This window comes from Amblyomma mixtum, chromosome 1, assembly GCF_055824585.1.
Source record: "Amblyomma mixtum isolate Tamu chromosome 1, ASM5582458v1, whole genome shotgun sequence".
Taxonomy (NCBI): Eukaryota; Metazoa; Arthropoda; class Arachnida; order Ixodida; family Ixodidae; genus Amblyomma; species Amblyomma mixtum.
In genome coordinates this window covers 327,386,798-327,410,322 of record NC_143012.1, presented here as the reverse complement: position 1 = coordinate 327,410,322, position 23,525 = coordinate 327,386,798, and the positions used below count along the sequence as shown (strand labels likewise).

General features: G+C 48.9%; 1 protein-coding gene across 4 annotated transcripts in view; it reads right to left on the bottom strand.

The window, feature by feature from the left end:
* Nucleotides 1–23,525, bottom strand: part of LOC149372828 (proton-coupled zinc antiporter SLC30A1-like) — a 64,942-nt gene that overhangs the window by 24,936 nt on the left and 16,481 nt on the right. The window contains exon 1 of one of the 4 annotated variants that reach the window (XM_089567368.1): nucleotides 13,461–13,754. The exons of 1 other annotated variant lie outside the window; for it this stretch is intronic. Coding sequence is in view for 1 of the 3 variants with exons in the window: in XM_089567365.1 (XP_089423491.1) it covers nucleotides 9,472–9,543 (72 nt within the window). In the remaining 2 variants the exon portion in view is untranslated. Of the gene's footprint in view, nucleotides 1–493; nucleotides 925–9,471; nucleotides 9,917–13,460; nucleotides 13,755–23,525 lie in introns of those variants that run through there. 2 more of the 4 variants (XM_089567365.1, XM_089567367.1) reach the window with 2 other exon arrangements.

Sequence of the window (23,525 nt, the reverse complement as noted above, 5' to 3'; positions counted from 1 at the left end):
TGATGTTTGCAGCGCAGCGTCCAGCTACAGAGTTAGCGGCTAGATGGCAACAGATGTCGCAAACCGCTGATTCAACTCATGCAAAACAGAAGAGAGAGAGAGAGAGTCGGGCGGATGAACCTGTCTCTGGCCTGCTACTCCACATTAGGCGAAATGGGAAGGAAAAAAGGAGGTAGCGAAAGTAGACGGGAGGTGATGACGTCATGATACAATGAGCTGCACGCAGTGTCTAAGGCGATGCGTATGTCCACGCACACAGGCTAGAACACATGTCTCTCGCGCGATGTAAAAGCGTACAATACACAACACAGTGCCTCACAACAAATATGCCACATGACACCCTTACCTCGCGACAAAGATAAAACGCTCATCGTTGGCTCACCCAACAGCTTCTCAAAATGCACGCATGGTCGTTGTTAACAGTGTTAGGATGATTCGATACTATGCGCTCTTCCGTTCGGCGCTCGCATCGAAGCGCGCTAACTCCACTCACCGAGGTTCAGGCCGTGGACGTCATGTGGGAGCCATGTAAACGTCTACACGCACTTTGCCGCGCTGTTTCCTCTGAACACAAGTGCCGGTAGAGCCAATTCCCTTCCTTACACTTTTTTTCTTTAGACTGTCTCACTAACACGTATGCGCAATAATTTTCAACAGCTCTTTGCTGAGCGCAGTGAACTACCATTTAAACGCACGAAGAATTACCCTTTGTTAACCGGCGGACTCCAACACAGCGGCGAGCGGCTTAACCCATGAGCTCCTGTGTTATCTCAGCAGCAGACAAGCACAAGGCGCTGGGAGTGTATGCTGAGCAAACAGAGGGCAGAGATCTGATAAGCGCTCATTGTCTGTATATCGCGAAACGTGCTGGTCGCATGCAGGGCCATGGCCGGCAAGCAGGGCGCAGATTCCTATACTGCACACGCTGGCCATTAAAACGCAGCTTCTATGGCCCTTGTCGCTGCTTACAACTTGCCTTGAATTGTACCGTGCATGAACATTAAGCCGGCTCTTTGAAATTTGCCAGTCGCAGCGCCGCTGCCTCAGCCTAGAGGAGATATGACTGCGTAAAGGGCGAATCTGAAAAGTGCGTAGCTTCACCGTGGAGAATCAAACGAGTTCGCACGCAATATGAGAAAAAAAGAAAGAAAAAATCCACGCAGGAGGTTCCGCGGAAAACGAGTTCATATGGAAAGATCTCTTTCTCCATCATGTCGGTGTCTATTTTATCAATAGTGTCTTTTAATTTTTTATGGGGCTCAGCGACAGCGAGATGTACATACAGTGCCAGGAATCGCAATAAAGTCGGTATCGTTTTATATCGCACGGTGAAGCGCGCCTACGAGCTGCATTCTAATGAACGCTGTCTAAAGGGAAGCCTGCGGGCACTCTGAATCACATCGCCATCGCACAGCCGGTGCATCGGGAAGCAAATAAGCGCCACTTATGCAGGACGCGTATTGTATATCCATTCTAGTTCGCAGCCAACATGCCTCTGGTCGTTAAAGCACAGACTGCAGGAGAAAAGTGTGCGAAAGGAAGAAAGGAAAAGCGTATTTCGCGGTCGTTTTGGCATGGGTGCGCGCGATGGTGTGTCGCCAAAGAAAGCCCCGAAGACTAGTGTGGCTGAGTGTACTGTTTTCAGCGAAGTTTCATCCGCTTTTGAGAGATCGGGATATTCGATAAAACACTGCAACATATCCCTTAACATCAAACAACGGAAGAAACGAAACAGAGAGGAAGAAACGAGAGTTACGCCTTTTCCGGCGCCTCGCTCTGCTTCGCGCTGAAGTATGTACACGTCGAAATGTTTTTTCAAGTGAAATTGCACCGCACAATCCAGTTCCTCCAATTCAGTTTCTTCAATATCCTTAAAAGCGCCGCCGCGGAGCTGGTACAGGCATTCTCCATGGGTGAAAGGTGCCACGGAGGACAAGTGAAATACGGTCGGGGCAGTTCACACGAAAGTACTAAAACAACGATTGAACGAGAAGAAATAGAAGCGGGGTTCGTTATCTTGTCCCTTGCGAGGATGTAATCGCACCTTCCAAGCAGTAATTAGCCACGCAAGTATTTTAACATCCATGAGCGGAAGCCTCATTTTGCCGTTCGCGCTTGAATTGTCCTGTATGGTTCGAATGCACTCCACATACTGCTGGCATATGCACCGCGTCTCAGAGGTTTACGCTTGATCTCGGTGCTGATGGTAACGCAACTGTGCGGGGTAAAGAAAGCTATAGTAATGATATACCACAAAATTGACGGCCAGTGTTGTCTCTTCCTTCTTTTTTTTCTCTGAGGTTTAAGCCAATTGTGAGGGATGAGAGAAGAATCACGAGTCCTGAAGACATTTTAGTTCCGTTTCGCACCACCCTCTATTCGAAGAACGATGGAAGACGCCTTGCTGTTGGCCTTTGCATTTCGGTCGGCAGTACCGGGTTCACTGCTGCACTCACAGGGGCCCGCGACCTCTGGTGCGCAGAGCTGTCGTACGCTGTTGTACACAGGGGGACCGTGATATTCGCGGTCGCAGTTAATTCGTGTACCTGCATGCTTCCGAGGGCATCGCAGGTGGATAGCAGATGCAAAGCGATTGTCTGCGACATAATGACAGTACGCCGACCATTGATTATTTGCGAATGCATGTAATGCGGCAGAGACGGCAAAGGACGGGAGATGGACGGGATAAGCGCTTCCATAGTTTGCAGGGCCTTCTTTGAGGGTCCGCTGTGTTCTTGAGTCGTACCCTGTTATATGAACCTTTTTTTTTATTTCGCACACCTGCTATAAAGGCATAATGTGTGTTCGCTGTATACTAATTAAAGGAAATCATGTAAACTGTTTTCATGCAGGAACCCGGGAAGGCTCCTGCTCTTATTGTTGTCGGTCAGCCACTTAGATAAATCTTCCTTCCCTGTCGCCGTTAGTCCCACTTCTTGTAAATTCGTGTTCTTGAAGCCCTTGTCCCTGCACAAGACCACAGCAAGTGGCGAACATCCACCTCTGCAGCTGATGTGGAACACCTCGGGCAAGTAGTGGGTACTGCGTCTTCTTCAGGGCCCCATCGGCACGCGGCCGACGGGGTCAGGGCCGCCCTAACCCTGATCCCTCTAAGGGATACCTCCTCCAACCTTGTTAGGCTATGAGGGAAGGGGAAGTGCGCAGGGGAGTGAGGGCACATGCAATTTTCCTTAAAGAGGATGCTAAGATGGGGAGAGCGGAGCGGGCGTCAAAAGGGAGCTTGGTGTGTAAGATTGTCTACTTTTGGCTGCTCACCGTTCTCAGCACCGACTTGTGTCTACTGCATCTGGATGTGTATCTTTGTTTTCTTATTGAGTGCATAAAAATCCTGCGCAACACATAGTGTCTTTGTCACTCTTTCCAGCTGTTTTATGACGGCTAAGGAGTCTGTATAGATATGGGCTTCTTTTTGCAGACTGTTTTATTCATGGCTTGCATAGTGCCACCTGGTGTTCTCAGGTGGCGCTGAAGTGTCTTCGAAGACGTTGAAGTGTCTCGCGCTGGCTGGCTGGCTGCTGCATTCTGCTGGTTAGCGACCTGTCGCCCTGTTTTCCGTTACAATAGCATCGCGGATTGCATGAAGTTTTATCCCAAGCGGATCCGGATGATCTGATACGTATTCATGATGTATGTTTACCTCTCTGTATCGGGCTATAGGCCGCTGTTCTACCACCCGTCTCTATAATCGACGCGTCACTTTAGTCGTTTCTTTTTGTCGCAATAGTCGTGAATTCCCATGGAGGGGGGGTCAGCCGTTTAGGTGTTAGCACCGTCATTGCATTGTACAAGGATGATACAAGCATAGCGTACTTTCGCTTCAGATGTCTTGTAGCCTCTCGCCAACCAATTAGTTCTAGTAGTGTGTTCAGCTGTGCAAATTCCTGTAGAATCGATATGGGGGTAAGTTTTTGTAAGGCCGTGATGGCGCGCAGTGCGTTCCTATTTATTGCTTCCATACTCGTCAGTCGCTGGAACTCGGCCTGGTAGAGTATCTATAGACTGAAGCACCGATTGTACAAGACGTCTGGCCATCTCCGTTCAGGCTCCTCCTCCCCTACCAGTAAAAGATGCCAAAACACGTGCTCTTTCGAATCTTGAGAGCAGGTGCAGAGAGTTCATGCTGCCATTTTCCAGCGTGCTTGCGCTGTAGGAGCCCATAGAGCAGTCCAGAGAACAGTGCGGTGACGCCCAGGGAGCGCTTGCTAAAAAGATCTATAGCGTAGACGAGTTCGTATGGGTTTGACATGCAACTGGCGCTCCAGTCATGCTCTGTAACGGACAAAATTTGTAAACACGCATCACCTTTTGCGTATTCCGTGTGGTGCCCAAACGTAGCGCTGCTGTTTCGACAACGAATGCAAGCCAGCTTGTACGCCTATTTGTCTGTTTGCAGCTTCTTTTTCCCATCTGTGCTAAATATATAACATACGAAGGTTTAACGTATCGAAGCAACACATGGGCTATGAAGGCACCGTAATGGAGGGCTCCAGATTACTTAAGACCACCTGGGGCTCCTTAACGAGCACTGGCATCGCACAGCTCACGGGCGCCTTTTACGTTTCGCCTCAAACTAAACTTTCTTTTAGAGGATATAACTAACAGCTGCAAAACGCGGAGATTGTGCAATACAAAACGGGGACTCCTCAAGCGGTGTGTCTGCTAATCACGTTTCAGCGTTTATTTACTACCCCACAAAAATTGCAAGCCGAACAAATCTGGAGCATGTCTGGCAACCGGAAAAGTGCCGCAGTTTTATTGCACCTTCGCTTTAAGCATCTGGTACGCGGTCTGCGTAGCAACAGCCTCTTTGTGTGCCTGCCTAGACGCGTCATTATCGGGAGAGCTGCAGACGCGCTTCGCATATGCAGATGTTCTGAGGTTGTCTGTAGCCTCAAGCAGCATGCGGAGAGGGCGCGTCCTTTTCCCGCACCTTATAAAGCAAAGTTTAAGAACGCACACAGACGGAAGCCGCAGCTGCAGGAATGACACCTTCCGACGCCTTCTTTCGAGGACCTTCTTCGAGCATTTAAAATGGACCAGACAAACGAACTTCTAAGAGGCAGCGCGATGGAAGCGCTGTTATCCAGGAGACGCGCCGAACATGAGGAGGGTTCTAGATTAATTTCTACCACCCGGGCTGCCTTGAAGCCACCGTACACACGTGTTCTTGTGTTGCCGCTGAGATGGAACCCGCGGAGCCATGCTCAGTTCCCAAACGCCCCAAACACAGAGGCGGGTGGATGCAAAAACGTGAACGCCGGTAAAACAGATAACTGGATCGAGGGTTTGCGAAAATCTACATGCTGCCCAGAACACGTTACAGAAAAAAAAAGGTAAAATACTTCCCCCGCATCTCTCCGCATATGCCGCATCCACCCCACTACTTCTCTCGCCGCTGTGCAAGCAGTGTGATAAAAAATGAGAACGTTTACAACATTCGTATACAGTGCGAAAGCACGGCGTATACCCCTATATAGAGAATTGGTCTTTCTCTACTTAACATTTCTAGATCCCTGAGAGTTCTCGTACCGCTCCCTGCAAAGTGGTGCAGCGGTTGAGCGGTGCGCCACTGCCCTGAAATGGCGGGTGCTGCCACTGGTGGGACTCGTGCGATCCAGGTTGCACTTCCCGAGCCACTGCCCTGTCATGGCAAGTGCTGCCAATCCAGGTTGCTTTTGGACAAACAGACAAACTAACGCTAGGCGATTTTTCTCGGGTCAGAACCACCGGTTTAGTGCATGCGCACTAATAAGTGCCTCCCTAATTCGTCTTTCTTACCTATAGAGTCCACATACCTATATTTATTTATTTATTTATTTATTTATTTATTTATTTATTTATTTATTTATTTACCCTCAGGGCCAAAAGCAATGAGTATTTTTACATATCCACAGCATTTCGATGGAGGCGAAATGTAAAAGACGCCAGTGTGATGTTCGATGACAGCGCACGTCAAAAAGACCCCGGGTAGCCTAAATACCTCCGGCGTCCATCGTAGCTCATATGTCGCTTCGTGACGTTAATCTCCACGGGCATTAATCTCCACGGGCATTAATCTCCACGGGCATGCAGTTGCGGCATTAAATACCGCAACTGCATGTGACCAATATGGAGAAGCCTTTTTGTTTCTAAGATAAGAAACCATATTTCACAACAAAGAACAGCAGTCGTTTGCGACGACGTGTCCTCTTCAAATGAGACTTGCTTGCCAGAACACATTCTACAACACATGGGGTGACCTTGCTGTCAAATGCGCGTAACCTTAAGCATGTATGACGTGAAGAAGGTTTCTGTTTTTTTGTTTCCTTATAAAGATTTTTTATCGCTTATGGCGTCAAAGCGCTAAAGCGAGAAAACGGGCAAATAAGGACAGCGAATCGAAACGTTACGAACGAAAAGCAAGATACGGAAGAAACACTACCTCAATGTCGCCAGCATAGCAGTATCTGACAAACATTGCAAATACCGTTGGCTCATCTGTGAATGGAATGATCAGTTCCTCGAATTCTCACTAGCAAAAAGTACACACATTTCTGAAGCCATGCGCCACACGCCAAGCTAGCCAAGCTATGCAGCATACAATATGCCGGTTTTTCTGCAAGTGGCAATGGACCAATGCCCTTTGTCAGACGCGTGTGCAAATAAACAAATCCATGTGAAGTTGAAACTTGCAATGTGCACAACACTTGTACAGCAATAGTTCGTTCTTTGAACTGTAGCTGATAGCTTTCTGCTTTGTGTCTGCGCGTAGTGTTCTGGTAATTCTTCAGCGTACGGCGTAACGCATCACAAATATGATTCACGTCACTATAAACTCCGTATCTTGAAAAATAATCCAGACAATGCTTCTTGCACTACTACTGCAATGCTAAAAACTGAGCTGGAAGCGCACAGCAATTGCGCATAGTTGGAACTGCAAGCACAGTAACTTCTATGCGCTCGAGGGTAACAATGACCAAGGAAGAATTTAAAAGACAAACAACGGGACTTAATGCAGTACCACTCGCAACGAGCGACGTTACAGGCGCCGAATACGGTGCTTATGCAAGAACCTAGAAGAAAAAAAAATCACCATGGTTGCTTCTGTGCCACGAAACGGAGAACGACAGTGAAAAAGCACGTGGCAACCACAACTTTAGGCTTATAGAACGGTTGCCCGCCGATATTAGGTTACATATATTTTACAGCAGTTTAGCTGTGCACATAAGTGGGAATATTTTTCTTTATCCAACTGCTAACCTCTTGCCGAAAGGGGAAAAAGAAACTTGCGGTTTCTTAACCACATCCTTAAATAAGAAAATGCGATAGCATTTGGAAGTTGGACCACCCCCTAAATTTCGGAAGTAAGCCAACCCCCAGAAAATGGATTAAGGCGGTTTGGATCAGTGGGTGAACTGAGGTGGATTAGTGGGGATTAGTTGGCGAATTAATATGGAAGAGAAGGTCGGGTTGGTATAATCGCATGAGATAATACAATGGAAGGCACTGGAACATTCTAATCAGATTTTAAAATTTGGCAGTGCTGATGGCGTTATGCCCCTCTCGACCAATCAGGGAATTTCGTTACGGAGAAACTACAAGACGGCAACCTAAAAGATGTCGCATTAAAAAAAGAATTATCCGCCGATGGACTAGGGCGAGAATCACTCCGAGCGCGTTCACTTATTCTTTCTCATCAAAGGTGCAAACCCCTCTCGAACGTGAAGCGCAGCCGTTGGAGGCAGCAAACAGTACAACGAGCAGTACAAGTCGTCACGTAACCTAACACAATAGTTGATAAAGAGAAATAGTGCCGTGGGAAGGAGACCGCAGGAGTATCATCGAAGGTCGCCGACAAAATAGACACCAGTAAGCCGACGCACTGCTCTGAGAAATATATATATAAAACATTAATTTTTCAGCTCAAGTCCGAGTTTCAAACAGACATTGTGAGAGCAATGGGCATAAATGAGGTGCAGTATACTCAACATGTCTAATTTCCTATGAGATGGGGGGAGGTGTCCCCTTTGAAGACGCTGAAACTCGAGGCGTCCGTTATACCTCGACTCTTGGCGGCAGATACAGACGAACACATTTCCAAAGCCCCATAGACTACATCTCATGCACCCAACAATATACACCGACACATGTCTCTGGTACACCCCGCCGCCGCAGTGGCTCAGTGGTTACGGCGCTCGGCTGCTGACCTGAAAGACGCGGGTTCGATCCCGGCCGCGGCGGCTGAATTTCGATGAAGGCGAAATTCTAGAGGCCCGTGTGCTGTGCGATGTCAGTGCACGTTAAAGAACCCTAGGTGGTCGAAATTTCCGGAGCCCTTCACTACGGCGTCCCTCATAGCCTAAGTTGCTTTGGGACGTTAAACCGCAATAAACCAAACCAAACCAAGCATGTCCCTGGTACAAGGTCCGCCCTACTCTCCTCCACATTTCGTGAGGATGTGCGGCCAAACCAAACAATCCGCAGACGCGAAACACCTCTTTTGAGCGGTGGGAGGCGCTGCTGACCAGCGACAACCTGGAGGACCAACGGGCCCTCATACAACAAGTCCGGAGGAGCAGTTCAAGACAGTGGAGCCCTGGAATAAGGACCCCATATAAGCTCGAACAACTACCCTTCATTTTAATAAAGTTTTTCCTTCTCCTCCTCCTCAATGTGTTTTTCCTTTTTACTTTTCTCTGTTTTCGACCGGAAAGGCTAGCGAGAGGAACGCGAGATTGCAGACACTCTCGAGCGCTCGCTGCGGCTGCACGTGCTTTTGACTCGCGTATGTCATTGCGCTCGCTGGGGAGAGGCCACGCGCAGGATATTCGAGACATGTGAAGTTGGGCTTCGGGTATGGCGCGCTATATAACGACCGCAGGAAGACACCTTCGCAGTAAAACTATAGTTGCAATAAAACTTTCTTCTTCCGCTTTCCGGCAGCAACTGTGCGTGTCTCCAGCGGGGTGAGTGCCTGCAGCTGCGGTAATTTAATACAAGAGTAGAAAAGTACTCAGACTTTTTACATGCCCTCTTGCAGAGGCATGACAGCGGGCGCAACAGCTATGCGCACCCTTGCAAATCGAAAGGGACAGCTTCCAAAACACGTTTTACACAGTCCCCTTTGATCTCACATCCGCAGATGGCACATTCATGTTTCCCAACATTCCCATTAACCACGCCGCAGACAACATGTTATGACGACGATGGCCACGCCGTACACTCCGGCAAACCTCTCCGATGCATAAATCGTCATATAAGCACCCTTGCCCGGAGTGCAGGTGGCTCCTAAACAATGCTGGGTCGGTTTCATTTTCCGCGACATGCTCCAGTTTTTTTAGTTTTCTTTTTGAAAAAAAAAAAAAAAGTCTGACGTTATGCTAGGCACCATTCGTAAAGTTAGCAAGAGGCTGAGATAAACAGAAAACGAGCGAAAGCGGACCGAAAGTAAGTGCGGAAATATATACGCACGGAAGGGGAGCCGCCTGTTGCTGCTGTAGGTGCCGAGGACCCCAGGGTGTCATCTCTTTCACCCGCCGTCATTGATTCATGTATACACAAACACACACACACACGTCCGCAGCGGCGCTGAAAAAAGGTAGCGATTTGTGCAGCCGGCCGGTTTCGCGGTCGCTCCTGCGGGAGTGCCCAATGCAACACGCGGTGCGTTCTTCGCGAGAGGGAGGGAGAGCGTGCGATGTTCCGGGCAGCTAGCTAGAGAAGCAGCGCGCCAGAGAGTTTCGGGCTCTGCTAAATGGAGGGCTTTTGCTGCTCCACCCAAAAATAGCGGCTGCCCCGAAGAAGTTCGCCTCCGTGGCAAAAACAAGGAGTCGCGGAACCCCGTGGCGTGCGCTCACACCGCCGCGCAGGTTCTCCACGGTGTGCGTGCCAGTTTGCGCAGGACTGCGTCGACTCATACATAGCGAGCGGAGTCGTCGTTGGACGAGAGACAGCGTTGGCGCGGCCAGTTCCTCGATTGAGGAAGCGTCCAGTTGCGACACCACCCTGCCCATTACGCTGAAGGATGGAGACAGCTAGCGCGACGGCTCCAAGGCGACTGCCACTGAACTGGATGCGATCGGAGTGGATGCGTCACGTTGCTGTGTGTTACAGGATGTCCAGGCCCCGAAAGGGTCACCGATGCCGAATTCATTCATGTGCAGCGGCGGTGTTGCCGTCGTTTCGTCACGACAGAGGCGCTGCGGTAAGGTGGAGAATGCTGCGGCTCCTATCCTGACTGGATCTTTTTTAGTATACAGTGTTGCCCCATTACTGTTACCAACGCGTGACAGCTAGGCGCCAGCCTCGAGCCCCTGTGTCACCGCAAGCAGCCGCCAAGAGTTTGGCCCGCGGGTTGCAACTGTATATAATATATCACGGGAGTACACCAGCACCAGTTTCTTAAGGCATCCAAATACAATCTTGCCTCGTTATTATGGACACTTTGTTTTCTGAGCATTACTCTCCTTAAACGAATCACCCGGAACTCAACCAATCGTGGGATGAAGAAAAAAAGCGCACAATTAAAGTCTGCTTTGTGCCTGTAACCGTGGACAACGAAGTGGAAATTTGACACCTTGGGAGCTTCAAGTGCGTTATCCTGTATGGTCACCATTATACGCTGTGTTTCACCTAAGACTTTCCACAGTTTTTAAAACTGGGCTTTTTGAGTTTGAAGAGAGCTTTTTACGGCATAGCACTGCCACCGGTGTAGTACATCAGAATACAGCTAAGACGTGCTTCATAAAACTAACACAGCTAAGCTAAGCTTTTTAACTATTGCTGTTAGGCTCCTTTATTATTGAAAGCCGTGTAGCCCGCCGTAATTAATATTCAAATCAGTTTTTAGAGTTTCGATAACGCTGTTATCCTCGGCGCTGTGGCCCGAAAAATTTTGACTGTTTCGACGAGTTACGCGCACTGGAGAGATTGTTTTGCATGCAAGCTTCTCGAAAGCGCATTTATTTTGGAGCGATGCAGCCAAATTTGGTTGAACCATAGTGCCGAAGGTAACCGTGTTTTCGAAATTCGAAAACTGATACAGATGTTACTTACGGTGGGCTATAAGCCTCTTAATAATTAGAAGCCAAACAGTAATAGTTAAAGCGTGTGCTATTCCATATCAGTTAACCAGCCCCCTAGTTAGCACGTCTTAGCTGCATTCTGATGTACTACACCGCTGACGACGCTCTACCGAAACAAGAGCTCTTTAACTCATAAAGCTCATTTTAAAAAGTTTGTAAAGCTTTAGGTGAAACACCCTGTATTGAAAAGAATTTGGCGCACTTGGGAGTGCCTAGAGGTCCAATTATTGATACTGCGATGCTTTTACAAGACCCTGCAGCAACCTATAGTAGGTTCCTGAGATGTGCACCTGTACTCAGTCGGCTGGCAGCTGATGCAGTTTTCAAGCAAGGCGGCAGTAGGGGCTAGTCGTCTGGTCTTTGTATGTGTGCCGTTAACCGTGTGTAAGTTCCCAGTGGAGGCGCGTCAGAACACCAGAAGACAATTTTGAACGCAGCACAAGCTGCACAAGGAGTTTTCTTTGTGTACGACAAATAGTAAGGCATGCCTACCGGGCACCCTGGCACTTACAAGCTCGCGCACGCACGCACGCACGCACGCACGCACACACACACACAAAGGTTATCACTGAGGCATTTGCACTTTCCCATAGCCTTTTGGTCGTGCCCTCCACTTAACAGACAGGAAAAGAAAGACCCGGTCGGAGCAGTCGAGATTTCGTTCTCATCGCTGTCGATGCTTATTAACCTGACAAAAATACATGGACCCGGTAAGCTTTGTTCATTTTCAGCCTGTCCATTGTCCGGACAGCGAGTTTTCATATTAACCTGGCGTAAATTGATTGAAAAAGTTTCGTCCCCAGAAAAATTGCCCACAATGGCTTTGTTTATAAAGATGGACACAAATTACAAACATACAAGCTTCATGCGTAAGCAGATACCTACAGACTGTGATGTACTTTCATATGAAACAATAAATTACAATTACAGCCAGCAGCGCTCGAGTTGTACGTTTCCTTCCGTCGTCGTTGTCTTGTTTGCGCGGTTTTAGAATGAATACAATTACAGGTCGAGCAGCCCATATTAACGGGGGCGTACTGCAGGACACGAGGAGTGCATCTCTCTACAGTGAGCGTACAAACTAACTGTTGTTATTAGCCTGCAAATATGTAGTTCCGGGAAGTTTTATATCGCCCATCGTTTGAATTTGTACAGGCGAATCATAATTAAATTCCGAAAATCCTCCGCTGTCCTACCTATAGTCGATCGACGAGCTCACGTGTAGAGCGTGTTTTTCACAAGCGTAAGCAAGTGTCATTGCACAAAAGGCGCCAAAATTCGGCCTGCTTTGCCTGGGATTTAAAGCACGAAGGCCGAACATCATTGGGCGACAACTGATACCAAAAGTCTGTTCTTGAATATAAACTAGGAAGAGAAATCTTTCTCTCGAGCAGGGTGCGTTCGTCCTAAAAGCATGACAAGGAACAAAAAAAAAATTAGAACTAAGCTTACCCAATTTGGGAATTAGCGGTCGAGAGGTCCGGAGCGGCCGGCCAATTTTGACGTTTCAAAGGCGAATGCCCGGTTGGGCGTCTCACAGGTCCTTTGTCAAACGTTTTTTTGTTCTGTCGACACTGTGATTTAGTCTCAGAACACTTGACGTTTGAAGAGGGCGCGTTTTTCGAGCAAGTAATTACCCCGGTAATTACCCCAGGACCTCGGTTGACTCCACGGACATTTGGTGAGCAGAAATCATACTTTACCCTCAACAGAACTATGCACACTGCTCTAACGAATACGCGGAGCCATGCACTCTCGATTTCGAAAAGTACGCGTGCAAATTGCACCCTATACGGGGAGGGGCAATTTATCTTTGTTTCTTTACACAGTCTCGCCATGGCACCATGTACCATGCCCTATAGACTTAAGACCGCGATAGCTATTTGCACACGACCACGGAGAGGTTCCCGCGAGCTGTTCAGCGCGCCCAAGTCACGTACGCTGGTGTTATCAAGCAGGGGGTGCGTGGGTGGAAGCCGCGCCACAAGGGCCAAAAACTAAAAGGCAAAGAAATCAGCCTAATCAACTTTTTTATTCAGTGTTCGCACAAGTAAGTTTTTAAAAAATCATTCTTTTCCTCCGCCGTGCAAAAACTTCAATAGACAGTTTATAGATTGTAGACTAGACTGCCTATGGACCCTTTAAAGAGCATATAAGGGCGGGCCGAAGGAGTGACAGGGGTAGCTAATCCACTGCCACGAATGCATATACACTCCCTTCCAGGACCGCCTAGCCAACATAGCCCTTGGGCACCAGGTAAGCGCGGGAATTAAAAGGTTATTTACCGTGTACAAACTCTCTCATAAGTTCATAACCAATTCGGCTCTGAAACAAGCTGATATGCGCACACAACACTCCTTCATATACGACGCTTACTGTGTGTCCGGCGATGTCCTCTTTAGAAGTGCAGCGTGCGAAAGACTGAACTGCAGTACACCGAGAAAGTTGCTCCTCGCTGAATGTTGCCGCTCGCGCCGACGTAGATTCCAAGAAGGGTCAGCTGCACCGAACACGACGACACGGTTTCTAAGGGACCAAGGGCCAGCCGACTGCACTGATGACTTTTCTCCCCATATGCGTGTGAGCGTCAGCGTGCCGTGTGCTTAGCAATCGAGCCGATATGCGACCGCCACTGAAGAGGGTAGGACATCGACGATGCTGCTCGTCGAGCAGTCGCGGTTATCGCCCAAGTGCCGAACTGACAAGACGACCGCGCCGATAAGGGATAACTGGCCGGGTCATACTCTCGTCGGCTGGAGCCAGACTCATACAGTGATTCACTTTGCGCTCCCACGAGCGACGACTTCGCCTCCAGTCGGGCTGATAATCTACTGTCTTCTAATCAAAACGCTGCGAAATGCTGATCCTGTTGAGCGACCAGTCCGCGGTTTGTACGAAGTTATCGACGAACGGTGTTCTGAGTTGTATGTTCAGCGTTCGTCGCTAACATCAGCTACACAGCGCAGCGATTGTTAATTTAATTTGCTGTCAGTAGAAATCTCCTCGTATTCCGCTTAATATTTTCTTCTTATCGCTATATCTCTAGTACAGCGCAGCTAAGCTTTATTTTTTACTCCATCTCCTTTCCCATCCACTTCACTTTGCCTGTATGATTTCGCGTCACCGGTACCTAAGAATGCCTTGAGCTGCTGAGGTTAATAGGCACTGAGCATGTTGCTGCAAACAGGCTGACTCGGAAAGCTCCGCACGAGATCATAATCAACTCAAGTTCCAGTTCCGTTATTTACGGCGTATTTTTGTGGGGATATCTCGTTCCATTTTCTCCCAGCTACGAGCCTGCAGACCCAGAGGTATGCATTCTTTTCTAAGAAGAATTTCAGAAATCTTTATACGGAGAGCTTCATACTATCCCACGGATATCCTTCCTTGCGGACGCATCAAAAGTGCCGCCGACAGAGCTGCATGCGAGTGCAACGGGTGCGAGCGGCTGCACTGTAGTCTTAAGCAATCGCAACTCTGGAATGCCGGGCAAACTGAACGTTGCCCAGCGCGAAGGCGCGGAGAAGCATCAGATAGGTAAACGCAAGGAGTCTTGTAATGTAAGCCGCAGGCTGAAGCCGCGCCCGAAGGAATGCAGTGAATGCCGTCAGACGTCCCAGAGAGGCACCGTTGTGTGCGGCTAAAGGTTCCTTTTTCTTGCAGCAATTCTGCAGTCGAGCAGAACCATGACAAACAAGTGCTGCAGCGGCCACAGCTGAGCGTTCAGTGACAATCTGTATTGTTTATCTCCGGCTCAGGTATCCACTAGAACTCTTGCAAAGTTTGGTTTGGTTTGTGGGGGTTTAACGTCCCAAAGCAACTCAGGCCATGAGGAACGTCGTAGTGAAGGGCTCCAGAAATTTCGACCACCTGGGGTTCTTTAACGTGCACTGACATCGCACAGCACACGGGCATCTAGAATTTCGCCTCCATCGAAATTCGGCCGCCACACGTACCCTTTCTTACTAGTAACAAAGGCAACATCTATTGTGTCCTTGCAACAGACCGACATCACAATTTCTTGATGGGTTTTTCCATTAACTTTTTCAAATTGGAATCACATCATTAATTCTTGATGAAATTTTGCATTCACTTTCCTCATTCACGAACTCATAATGCATGAAGACATCAGAGCAGTATCACTTTATAACACCATCCAAATATTTTTTTTGTTTCTTGTGTTGTATATGCACGTAAACTAACACAACTATACAGTTAAGTGTCTTAATTTCCACCTGCCAGAAATTGCGCACATGACGCTAAAATTATTTTTAAAACTCTGCTTACTAACAACTATTCGCTAATACTAGCTGGGGGCCCCTCTTATTACGAGTATGCATAAGCGTGTCAAGGTGAGTGTATTGGTGTGGCATGTATTTCCAGAACACCGTAAAGGCCTATTCTCAGTCTTGTTACTTGCTCCTTTCAGACGATCGATGGAAGCTGATTGCCGTAATGATTGACAGGCCTGGTCCTGGACTGTTCCATGTTTCAGAGAAGTTTGCATATTAATAGGCGATTGGATTTTTACGTTACGTGAGAACATTGCCGCAGCGTTTGTGTGTGATGTCAAAGAGACGTTAGAAGAAATGCCGTCCAAGGATTGCCAAAACACTAGCTTGCATACATCATAAACCATTCAGCAAAGCATTATAAATCAAGGCGCATATACACCACAGATTAATGAGAATCTCACAATAAAAAACACATCACGTTGTAATCAGAAACTCAGTGGCCAGTATTAATCAGCACTTCATAAGAAAGTCAACTCAGAAGTCATCAGGTATACGTGATAAGCTTGATGTTCAAAAACATTATGACTTTTTATCAGAAACTTATCACACATTTTTTTAAGCGATATGTAAGAAACTCATCCTTTACATGGCCGCTTTAGCTGTGTGCTCTCGAAGTTTTTACTTCGAATCTTCGCTACCGACTCCTCTTTCCTCATATGCCTTGTCGCCTTCATTTTTTTTTTCGTGTGCCTGCTTTCACTCTCGGCTTGCCAACGAATCGTGCCCGTGTTACGCAACATACCTCCTCACACTGATTATATAATATGCTCACCTAACTACATGCCCTTGAGGCCCGATGGGCATTCAATGGGAGATTGAATGGTAAAAATAATGGCAGCAGAAACACGGAGGTGGTATAGAAAAAAACAAAACGAAGACAAACCGAAGTCATAACAGCACGCATTTTTTCGCGAAGAGCGATAACATCTGCATGTGATTCTACAAATATTTACATGCCGCCTCTTTCTCGACGCCTTATTTTATTTGCTGGTATTTTTTTTGGCGGCCGCCAGTGTGTGGGACGCAGTTGGCAAGAGCCCCACCACAGCATGCTTCAAGAACTACAGCTTCGTCTCACCAGAGAGTGTTTTGTACCACACGCCCTCTTGTGGTAAGGTCATTTCATTCGGCGGACTAGCCATCCTAATTCACCTAGAAAGTGCACTTGGCTTCTTTGTATGGCGGCTGACACCATGATAGTCGGTGCTAGCGACCTAGTATACTCGGTCGCTAGCACCGACTATAGTACCAGTTCTGCACCGACTACCAGTTCGCTAGCACCGACTATAGTACCAGTTCTGTTGCTGAGATTACAAATTACAATCATTTAAATTCTACTCGACTTCAAAGGCGTCTTTGAAATCACGAATTGCAACATCGAAATTCCTTTTCGTGAAAGGTCAGAGGAGCAGTGCGCGTCTTTTACGGTTGTAGGGAGAAGTTTACGGAGAAGTTGACTGCAGTGGCAGACCAGATCCCTAATTTTAGTTTTGCATTTTATCCTTTCAAATGATGACTCAGGCATTAGAATACATGAATCAGTACGTGGTATTTGCCTCCGGCCACTAAATAGTTTATGATTAAATTTTTTCTTGATGTGACCGAACGATGATGTGCGCTTCGTGTTTGGTTCACGCGAGGCACAAAAAAATTGCGATATAAAAAGGCTAGTGCCTATTCTTCATTCAATGCAACACTTAAACCAGCATGTTACAAGAGCTGAAATGAGATCAGCAGTTACATTGCCGTTTTTTTTTTCATGACTTACTTGACCTAAACAGCAACTACTCCTCAGAACCATGTTTCATTTGATGAAAGCGAAACCGAAACAGCATAAAAAATACAATAATAAATTACCTAACGGTCGTAGGTGAATACCACGGGACAATCCGTGTAAACAAACGTCTAAAGCGTCATTTTAAAGAAGTAAGAATGCAATCAAACATGCAAGCAAGCAAGAATACGTTTATGCTACTGGCGATAGCTTTCTCAGCACTGGTGAAAGGTTTTCGGTGGAACCAAGTTGCGGCACCCTAATGGGTGTTTCTTGAATGGATGACACCTTACAACTAGCGCAAGTTTAAAACTCAGTGAGCGAGACGAAGGAAGTCATAGGGCATGTTTTTTTTTGTTCCGTAAGTAGCTGCGCTGTCTTTCATGTAATTAATGCTGTCCTTAATGTAAATGCAACTTCCAAGTTTCCATCCAATAACTAAGTACTGGCACAATACAACTGTGTTTGCTTTTGTTTTGTGGGACATCGTGATCTGAGAGTACCTGCCACGTGGGCTCTGACCCATTATGACTTGCAGCGCTATAGACGTAACTTGACGCCAAGGTTCCGAAGCTCCTCGGCGCTCAACAACCTTTTGGTTATTCCGGACACGTTCAAACGCTGCTTGCGTCATGCTCTCGCATCAGCTCAGCATACAAGGTGCGCCGTTAATATAACGCCTTTTGGAGCTTTGGCGTCAGTTTAGCCCTAGCTCCGTGTCCAGTTGTTTTTTTTTTCTCTTCTCGATCTACGCGTTTATGGTGCGTTACAATTACAGAGCCAGACGAGGTCTTCCGCAGTTAAAAACCGAGTTTAAGGATAGAAGCCCCGTCATTTAAACAAAGAAAAACACAGGGACACCTAATTCAATTATGTCTCGACAATAGCATTCGAAGCTGTTGATACGCCTTTGCCGAAAACGACCGGTGTGGCTAGTGAGACCCATGTTGCTCTTCTCGAGCTCTTCCCGTGCACCATCTGCCACCTGACGACCAATGCAACCAGCCACGGTTTGCAGGTGGAGGCTTCCCACAGGAAAACCTGGTATGGTGACATCACTTCCGGTGTGGTGACATCACGTCCCTCCAGCCAATGGAATCTACCCGCTCTGGTGAAGCCACCGATGGCGTCACAGACCGCCAGCCTATCAGGATTTTTCTCGAAGACGCCGGATGGCGCTGTGTTTTTGCTCCATTGAGGGCTCTATGCTACCGCATAATAAACTGTCGTGTCCGGTCGCTGTGTTGAATGCAGCGAAAGACGCACACGGTACTTTAAGACTTCGTTTATTTAAAGCCGATGAGGGTGCGACCAGCGTCGACCGAGGCAGGAGCCGAACTGGCCGCCCGAAGAAAGGAGGGAGGGGAGAAGCGTCCACGGGAGGGAGTGGCCTCCCAGAACAGGAGGATGGTGCGGGGGCGCACCGTGGGGGGGCCTCTGGCGACAGCGTGCGACGAGGGGCAACTGTCGTGGTCGTTAGGAGGAGGATGCGAACTGTCGTTAGGAGGGGAATGCGAGTGGTCGTTAGGAGGGGGCGCACACACACAAAAGCAATAAGGGGACACAACACTTCCTTCCCCCTTAGAAAGTTGCCTGGTATCGTGCAGGGGGTCGGCGCTCACGCGTGGAGGCGCGCTGGCTTTGTGCGCTCGGGGGAGAAACACTTGTAGGCTGGCTGTTGTTCGCTGTGTCTCCTGGGTCTGTCCTGGGCGAAGTCTCTTCTTCCGGGAAGAGGTGCCAGGCTATGTGGGAAAATGGTGCACGTGTTCTCTCCGCTGGCGGACAGCTCTCAGACGGCGTCGTAAATCTACGCAGCTGGTTGAGATGTCGGCGTGCTACTGTGCCATGTATGTTGACGAGCCAAGAGCGCAGGCCTATGCGTCTGACAATTGTAGCTTCCTCCCAGCGTGGCTTTTTCAGAAACTGTCGGGCGAGGACGCGCTGCCCCTCATTAAGCGTGCCGCAGCGCGGAATTGCTTTTTCTTCCCGGAACGTCTCTGCCTTTGGCTCGGGGAGGATGGCTGTGAGCTGGGTTCGCATTTCACGCTCGAACATCATTTTCGAGGGGGTCTCGCCTGTTGTGCTCTGAACCGTCGTGTGCTGCTTGAAGAGAAAGCGCGCAAGGCGGCGCTGCAGCGAGCCTGTCTGATCTCTTTCAAGGGCGCGTTTTAGCTCGGCTACGTAGCGCTCGGCTTGTCCGTTTGTCGCTGGGTGGTAGGGGGCCGATGTAACTGATGAGATCCCGTTGTCGCGATAAAACTTGAGGATCTCCGCAGACACAAACGGTGTTCCGTTGTCCGACACTACCTTGCGCGGCAGGCCGAACGTTGCAAATAGTGATCGGAGGTTGTCAATGACTGCTGCCGAAGTCGTCTGTCCCATTTGCCTTATCTCAAGCCACTTTGTGTAGGCATCTACGACCACAAGGAAAGTGCAGCCCTCAATTGGTCCTGCAAAATCAATGTGCAGTGTGTGCCATGGTGTGTCTGGCTTTTCCCATTCTGGGACAGGAGCTTTCGGCGGGGCGCTCCGGCTGCTCTGGCAAGGCTTGCATTCTCGCACCACTGTTTCGATGTCGTTGTCAATGCCAGGCCACCACATGTAGCTTCTGGCACACTTTTTCATTGCAACGATGCCCCGATGTCCGGCGTGGATGAGAGACATAGCTTGTGCGCGTAGTTCTCTCGGCATCACAACTCGGGACCCAAATATGATGCAGCCGCGATGGGTGCTCAACTCTGTAGCTCGCCTGCGGTAAGCGTCGAAGTTGTCCCCTTTGAGTTTATGCACGTTGCCTTGTTGAACAGCTGTGTAAACTAGCCGGAGAGCTGCGCACTTCTGCGTAGATGCTGCAACTGTGCCTGCTGTAAGCGGAGGTTCTGGCAGTGCTTCGAACATCAGAACGTCTCCTGGTGGAAATGGTTCGTCAACAGTTGCGTCTAGTGGCAGACGGCTTAGCGCATCGGCGTTTTGATGTTTACCAACCATGTTCTGGCTCGGCGTCTGGTGTATGCCGCATATCATCACGCCTAGTGGAGAAAACCAGTTTCTCCCTAGAAGGCTTGATCCTGTGCCCTTCACAACAAGCAGAGGTAGCGTATGGGTCTGGCCGTTGTAGTTAACCTGCACGTTGGCAGAGCCCAATAGTGGCAGATTCTGTCCTGACCACGTTCGCAGGTGCGTGTCGTCTTGTTGCAGGGCGGGTGCGTCAGATGGCCATGAAGTTCGGAACGTGTCCTCACTGATCAGAGTACAGGCTGCGCCGGAGTCCACCTCGAACTTAATCAGCTGGTGATGTACGCTTACTTCTGTAAAAATCTTCGGTCGCGTGCCGAGATTCATGGTGTTCAGGTCGTACAACACAGATGGTGTTGCTGATGTTGTTCCATGGAGATCAGATAGCGGCGTATTCTCTGAGACGTTGACGCTGTGATTAGGCTGGGAAGGTGACTTTATCTTGGCAAGTCTCCGCTTCGTAATGCATGCTCTTTCGATATGCCCTCGCTTGTGGCAAAAATTACACGTGGCTGACTGGAATCGACATCCCTGGGGGTTGTGTTGGTCGTCACACCGCCAGCAGCGTTGTGCCTTTTTGACCGATTTTACAACAACAGAAGGCTTGCGCACCTGGTTGCTTGTCTGGTGTACCGGCTCGGTGTTCCGGCGAATCCCTCTCTGCTGGTGACCGGCGCTCTCCGCTCGAACGGCGATGTCGTAAGCTTTGCTGAATGTGAGGTCCTTCTCAGCGAACAGGCGCTGTTGCAGTGACTCGTCACTCAGTCCGCACACAAATCTGTCGCGTAACATCACGTCCAAGGGAAGCATGGTGGTGTTAGCAGAAGAAGCTGCGTCTCCCTCCTGCCCGGTAGCTGTTGTCGACAGCGTTCCAAAATTGCAGTCGGCAGCGAGCTTCTTGAGCGCGGCTACGTAGGCGCTCACAGTTTCTCCTCCCAGTTGATCTCGTCGTTGGAAGCGAGCCCGGCTGTAGACCTCGGATGGCCTTGGGTCGTAGTGCTTTTGCAGCGCTTTTACGATGTCGTCGTAAGACACTGCCGCTGGTGTGCTTGGCTGAATAAGGGCGCAGACAGTATCGTAGGTCTGCTCCCCGCACAGCGTCAGCAGGTTGGCCCTCTTCAAGGCTGGGTCTGTGATGTTGTTAGCTTCAAAGTAGAACTGAAGGCGTCCAACCCACGATGACCACGATGAGCCGTTGAATTCCGGTATCTGATTGGGAAACCCTCGCGTAGCCATGGCTTGTCAATAGCGTTGCGTAGCGCGGGTCGAATCCACTTTCTCGTCGCCACTGTCGTGTCCGGTCGCTGTGTTGAATGCAGCGAAAGACGCACACGGTACTTTAAGACTTCGTTTATTTAAAGCCGATGAGGGTGCGACCAGCGTCGACCGAGGCAGGAGCCGAACTGGCCGCCCGAAGAAAGGAGGGAGGGGAGAAGCGTCCACGGGAGGGAGTGGCCTCCCAGAACAGGAGGAGGGTGCGGGGGCGCACCGTGGGGGGGCCTCTGGCGACAGCGTGCGACGAGGGGCAACTGTCGTGGTCGTTAGGAGGAGGATGCGAACTGTCGTTAGGAGGGGAATGCGAGTGGTCGTTAGGAGGGGGCGCACACACACAAAAGCAATAAGGGGACACAACATAAACGGCGCTGCTCTGAACGGTGACCCTGGATACAAGCAGGGTAGATATATTGAATGGTACATAGAAGCAACCCGTCAACTGTAGTATAGAAGACTCGTGTACCCCGAATCTAGTACACTACAAATGAAGCCTATCTACTGTTGCACGCGCCACGGTATCATGACAGGAATCCCGTCAACATATTCTACTCCATCATCATCATCATCAGCCTGACTACGCCCAATGCAGGGCAAAGGCCTCTCCCATGTCTCTCCAATTAACCGTGTCCTTCGCTAGTTGCAGCCACCGTATTCCCGCAAATATCTTAATCTCATCCGCCCACCTAACTTTCTGCCGCCCCCTGCTGCACTTGCCTTCTCTTGGGCCCAGCCCAAGCCCACTTCTCCCTCTTGATTTCGACTAGGATGTCATTAACCAACGTTTGTTCTCTCACCCACTCTGCCTGCTTCCGATTTCTTAACGTTACACCTATCATATTTCTTTCCATAGCTCGCTGCACTGTCGTTAACTTAAGCTGAACCCTCTTTGTTAGCCTCCCCGTTTCTGCCCCATATAGTGAGTAGCGGTAAGATACAGCTGTTGTATACTTTTCTCTTGAGGGATATTGGTAAACTACCAAACATGATCTGAGAGAACCTGCCATATGCGCTCCCCCCCATTCTTTTTTTCTAGTTATTTCCCTCTTGAGATCCGGATCAGCTGTCACTACCTGCCCTAAATAGACATATCTGGGCATTAATGCCGACACGGAAATTTTAAAATCTGTCATCGCCTATAGCGCTGGCGGCCACCAATTTCGCAATACAATCTTGTGTCTTAAAACCAAAGATCAAAAAGCTGATTACTTCATTTGAACTACTCTCTTCTAAATTGAACTATATCGCGTACATAACTCCCGCCTTGCCGTACATTTCACATACACAAACTTTACCGACGTATCGTTCACGGGTTTTAAAAGAACTATGTATATACAACTGTGTCTCGCTCATTTACGACCCTCGTACATTATGGACAATATTTCCGGGGACAAGACTTTTTCAGTGCATTTACGCCCGTACAGAAAAGGAACAGGGCGAAAGTGCACAGAGCCTATGGGGGCCCATGTGTTTTTGTAGCATTAATATGGACAGTGATGAGAACAGAACTTCGCCTATCCCAGCCAGCTGTTTCCTTTTCTGCATTTAGAACGCAGGACAGCAGCCAAAGACAGGATAGGCCGAAAGGCGAGGCCGAAAGAGAGGGCCTCTACTCGCAACTGATGTATCGCGGGTTCCAGTCGAATACAGTGCGAAAGTGGAAGTGGCTCGGGAGCTGTCATTTTTTGTTGGTTTTCTTTTAATGCTTTATAGCGCAAAAGTGTCTGGTCGACGCGCCTTTCGATCCGTAGTATTGCATGAACGGCTCCAAAGGAATGCTCTCTCTGCAGCTAATGCTAAGCTGAAAACCGCGTTCAGCCGTTGTCAGCCGACTGGGCACAGATATGTACTGGTAGCTTGTGAGATGCGGACAATTGTAGCAGGAGAGATTTCATCACGCCACGTGTCCTACACGACCAGGGGCTTCCAAGTGCCCTGCATGTTTCAAGATAATGCGAATATAATGCATATTTCAAGATAATGCCAGGTGTGTACACCTGGCAGGCCTACACCTTCGTGAAGATCTTTAGGCCTTTACCCAAAGGCCTTTAGAGTGAAGGCCTTCATGGTAATTGCTTTCCGCCA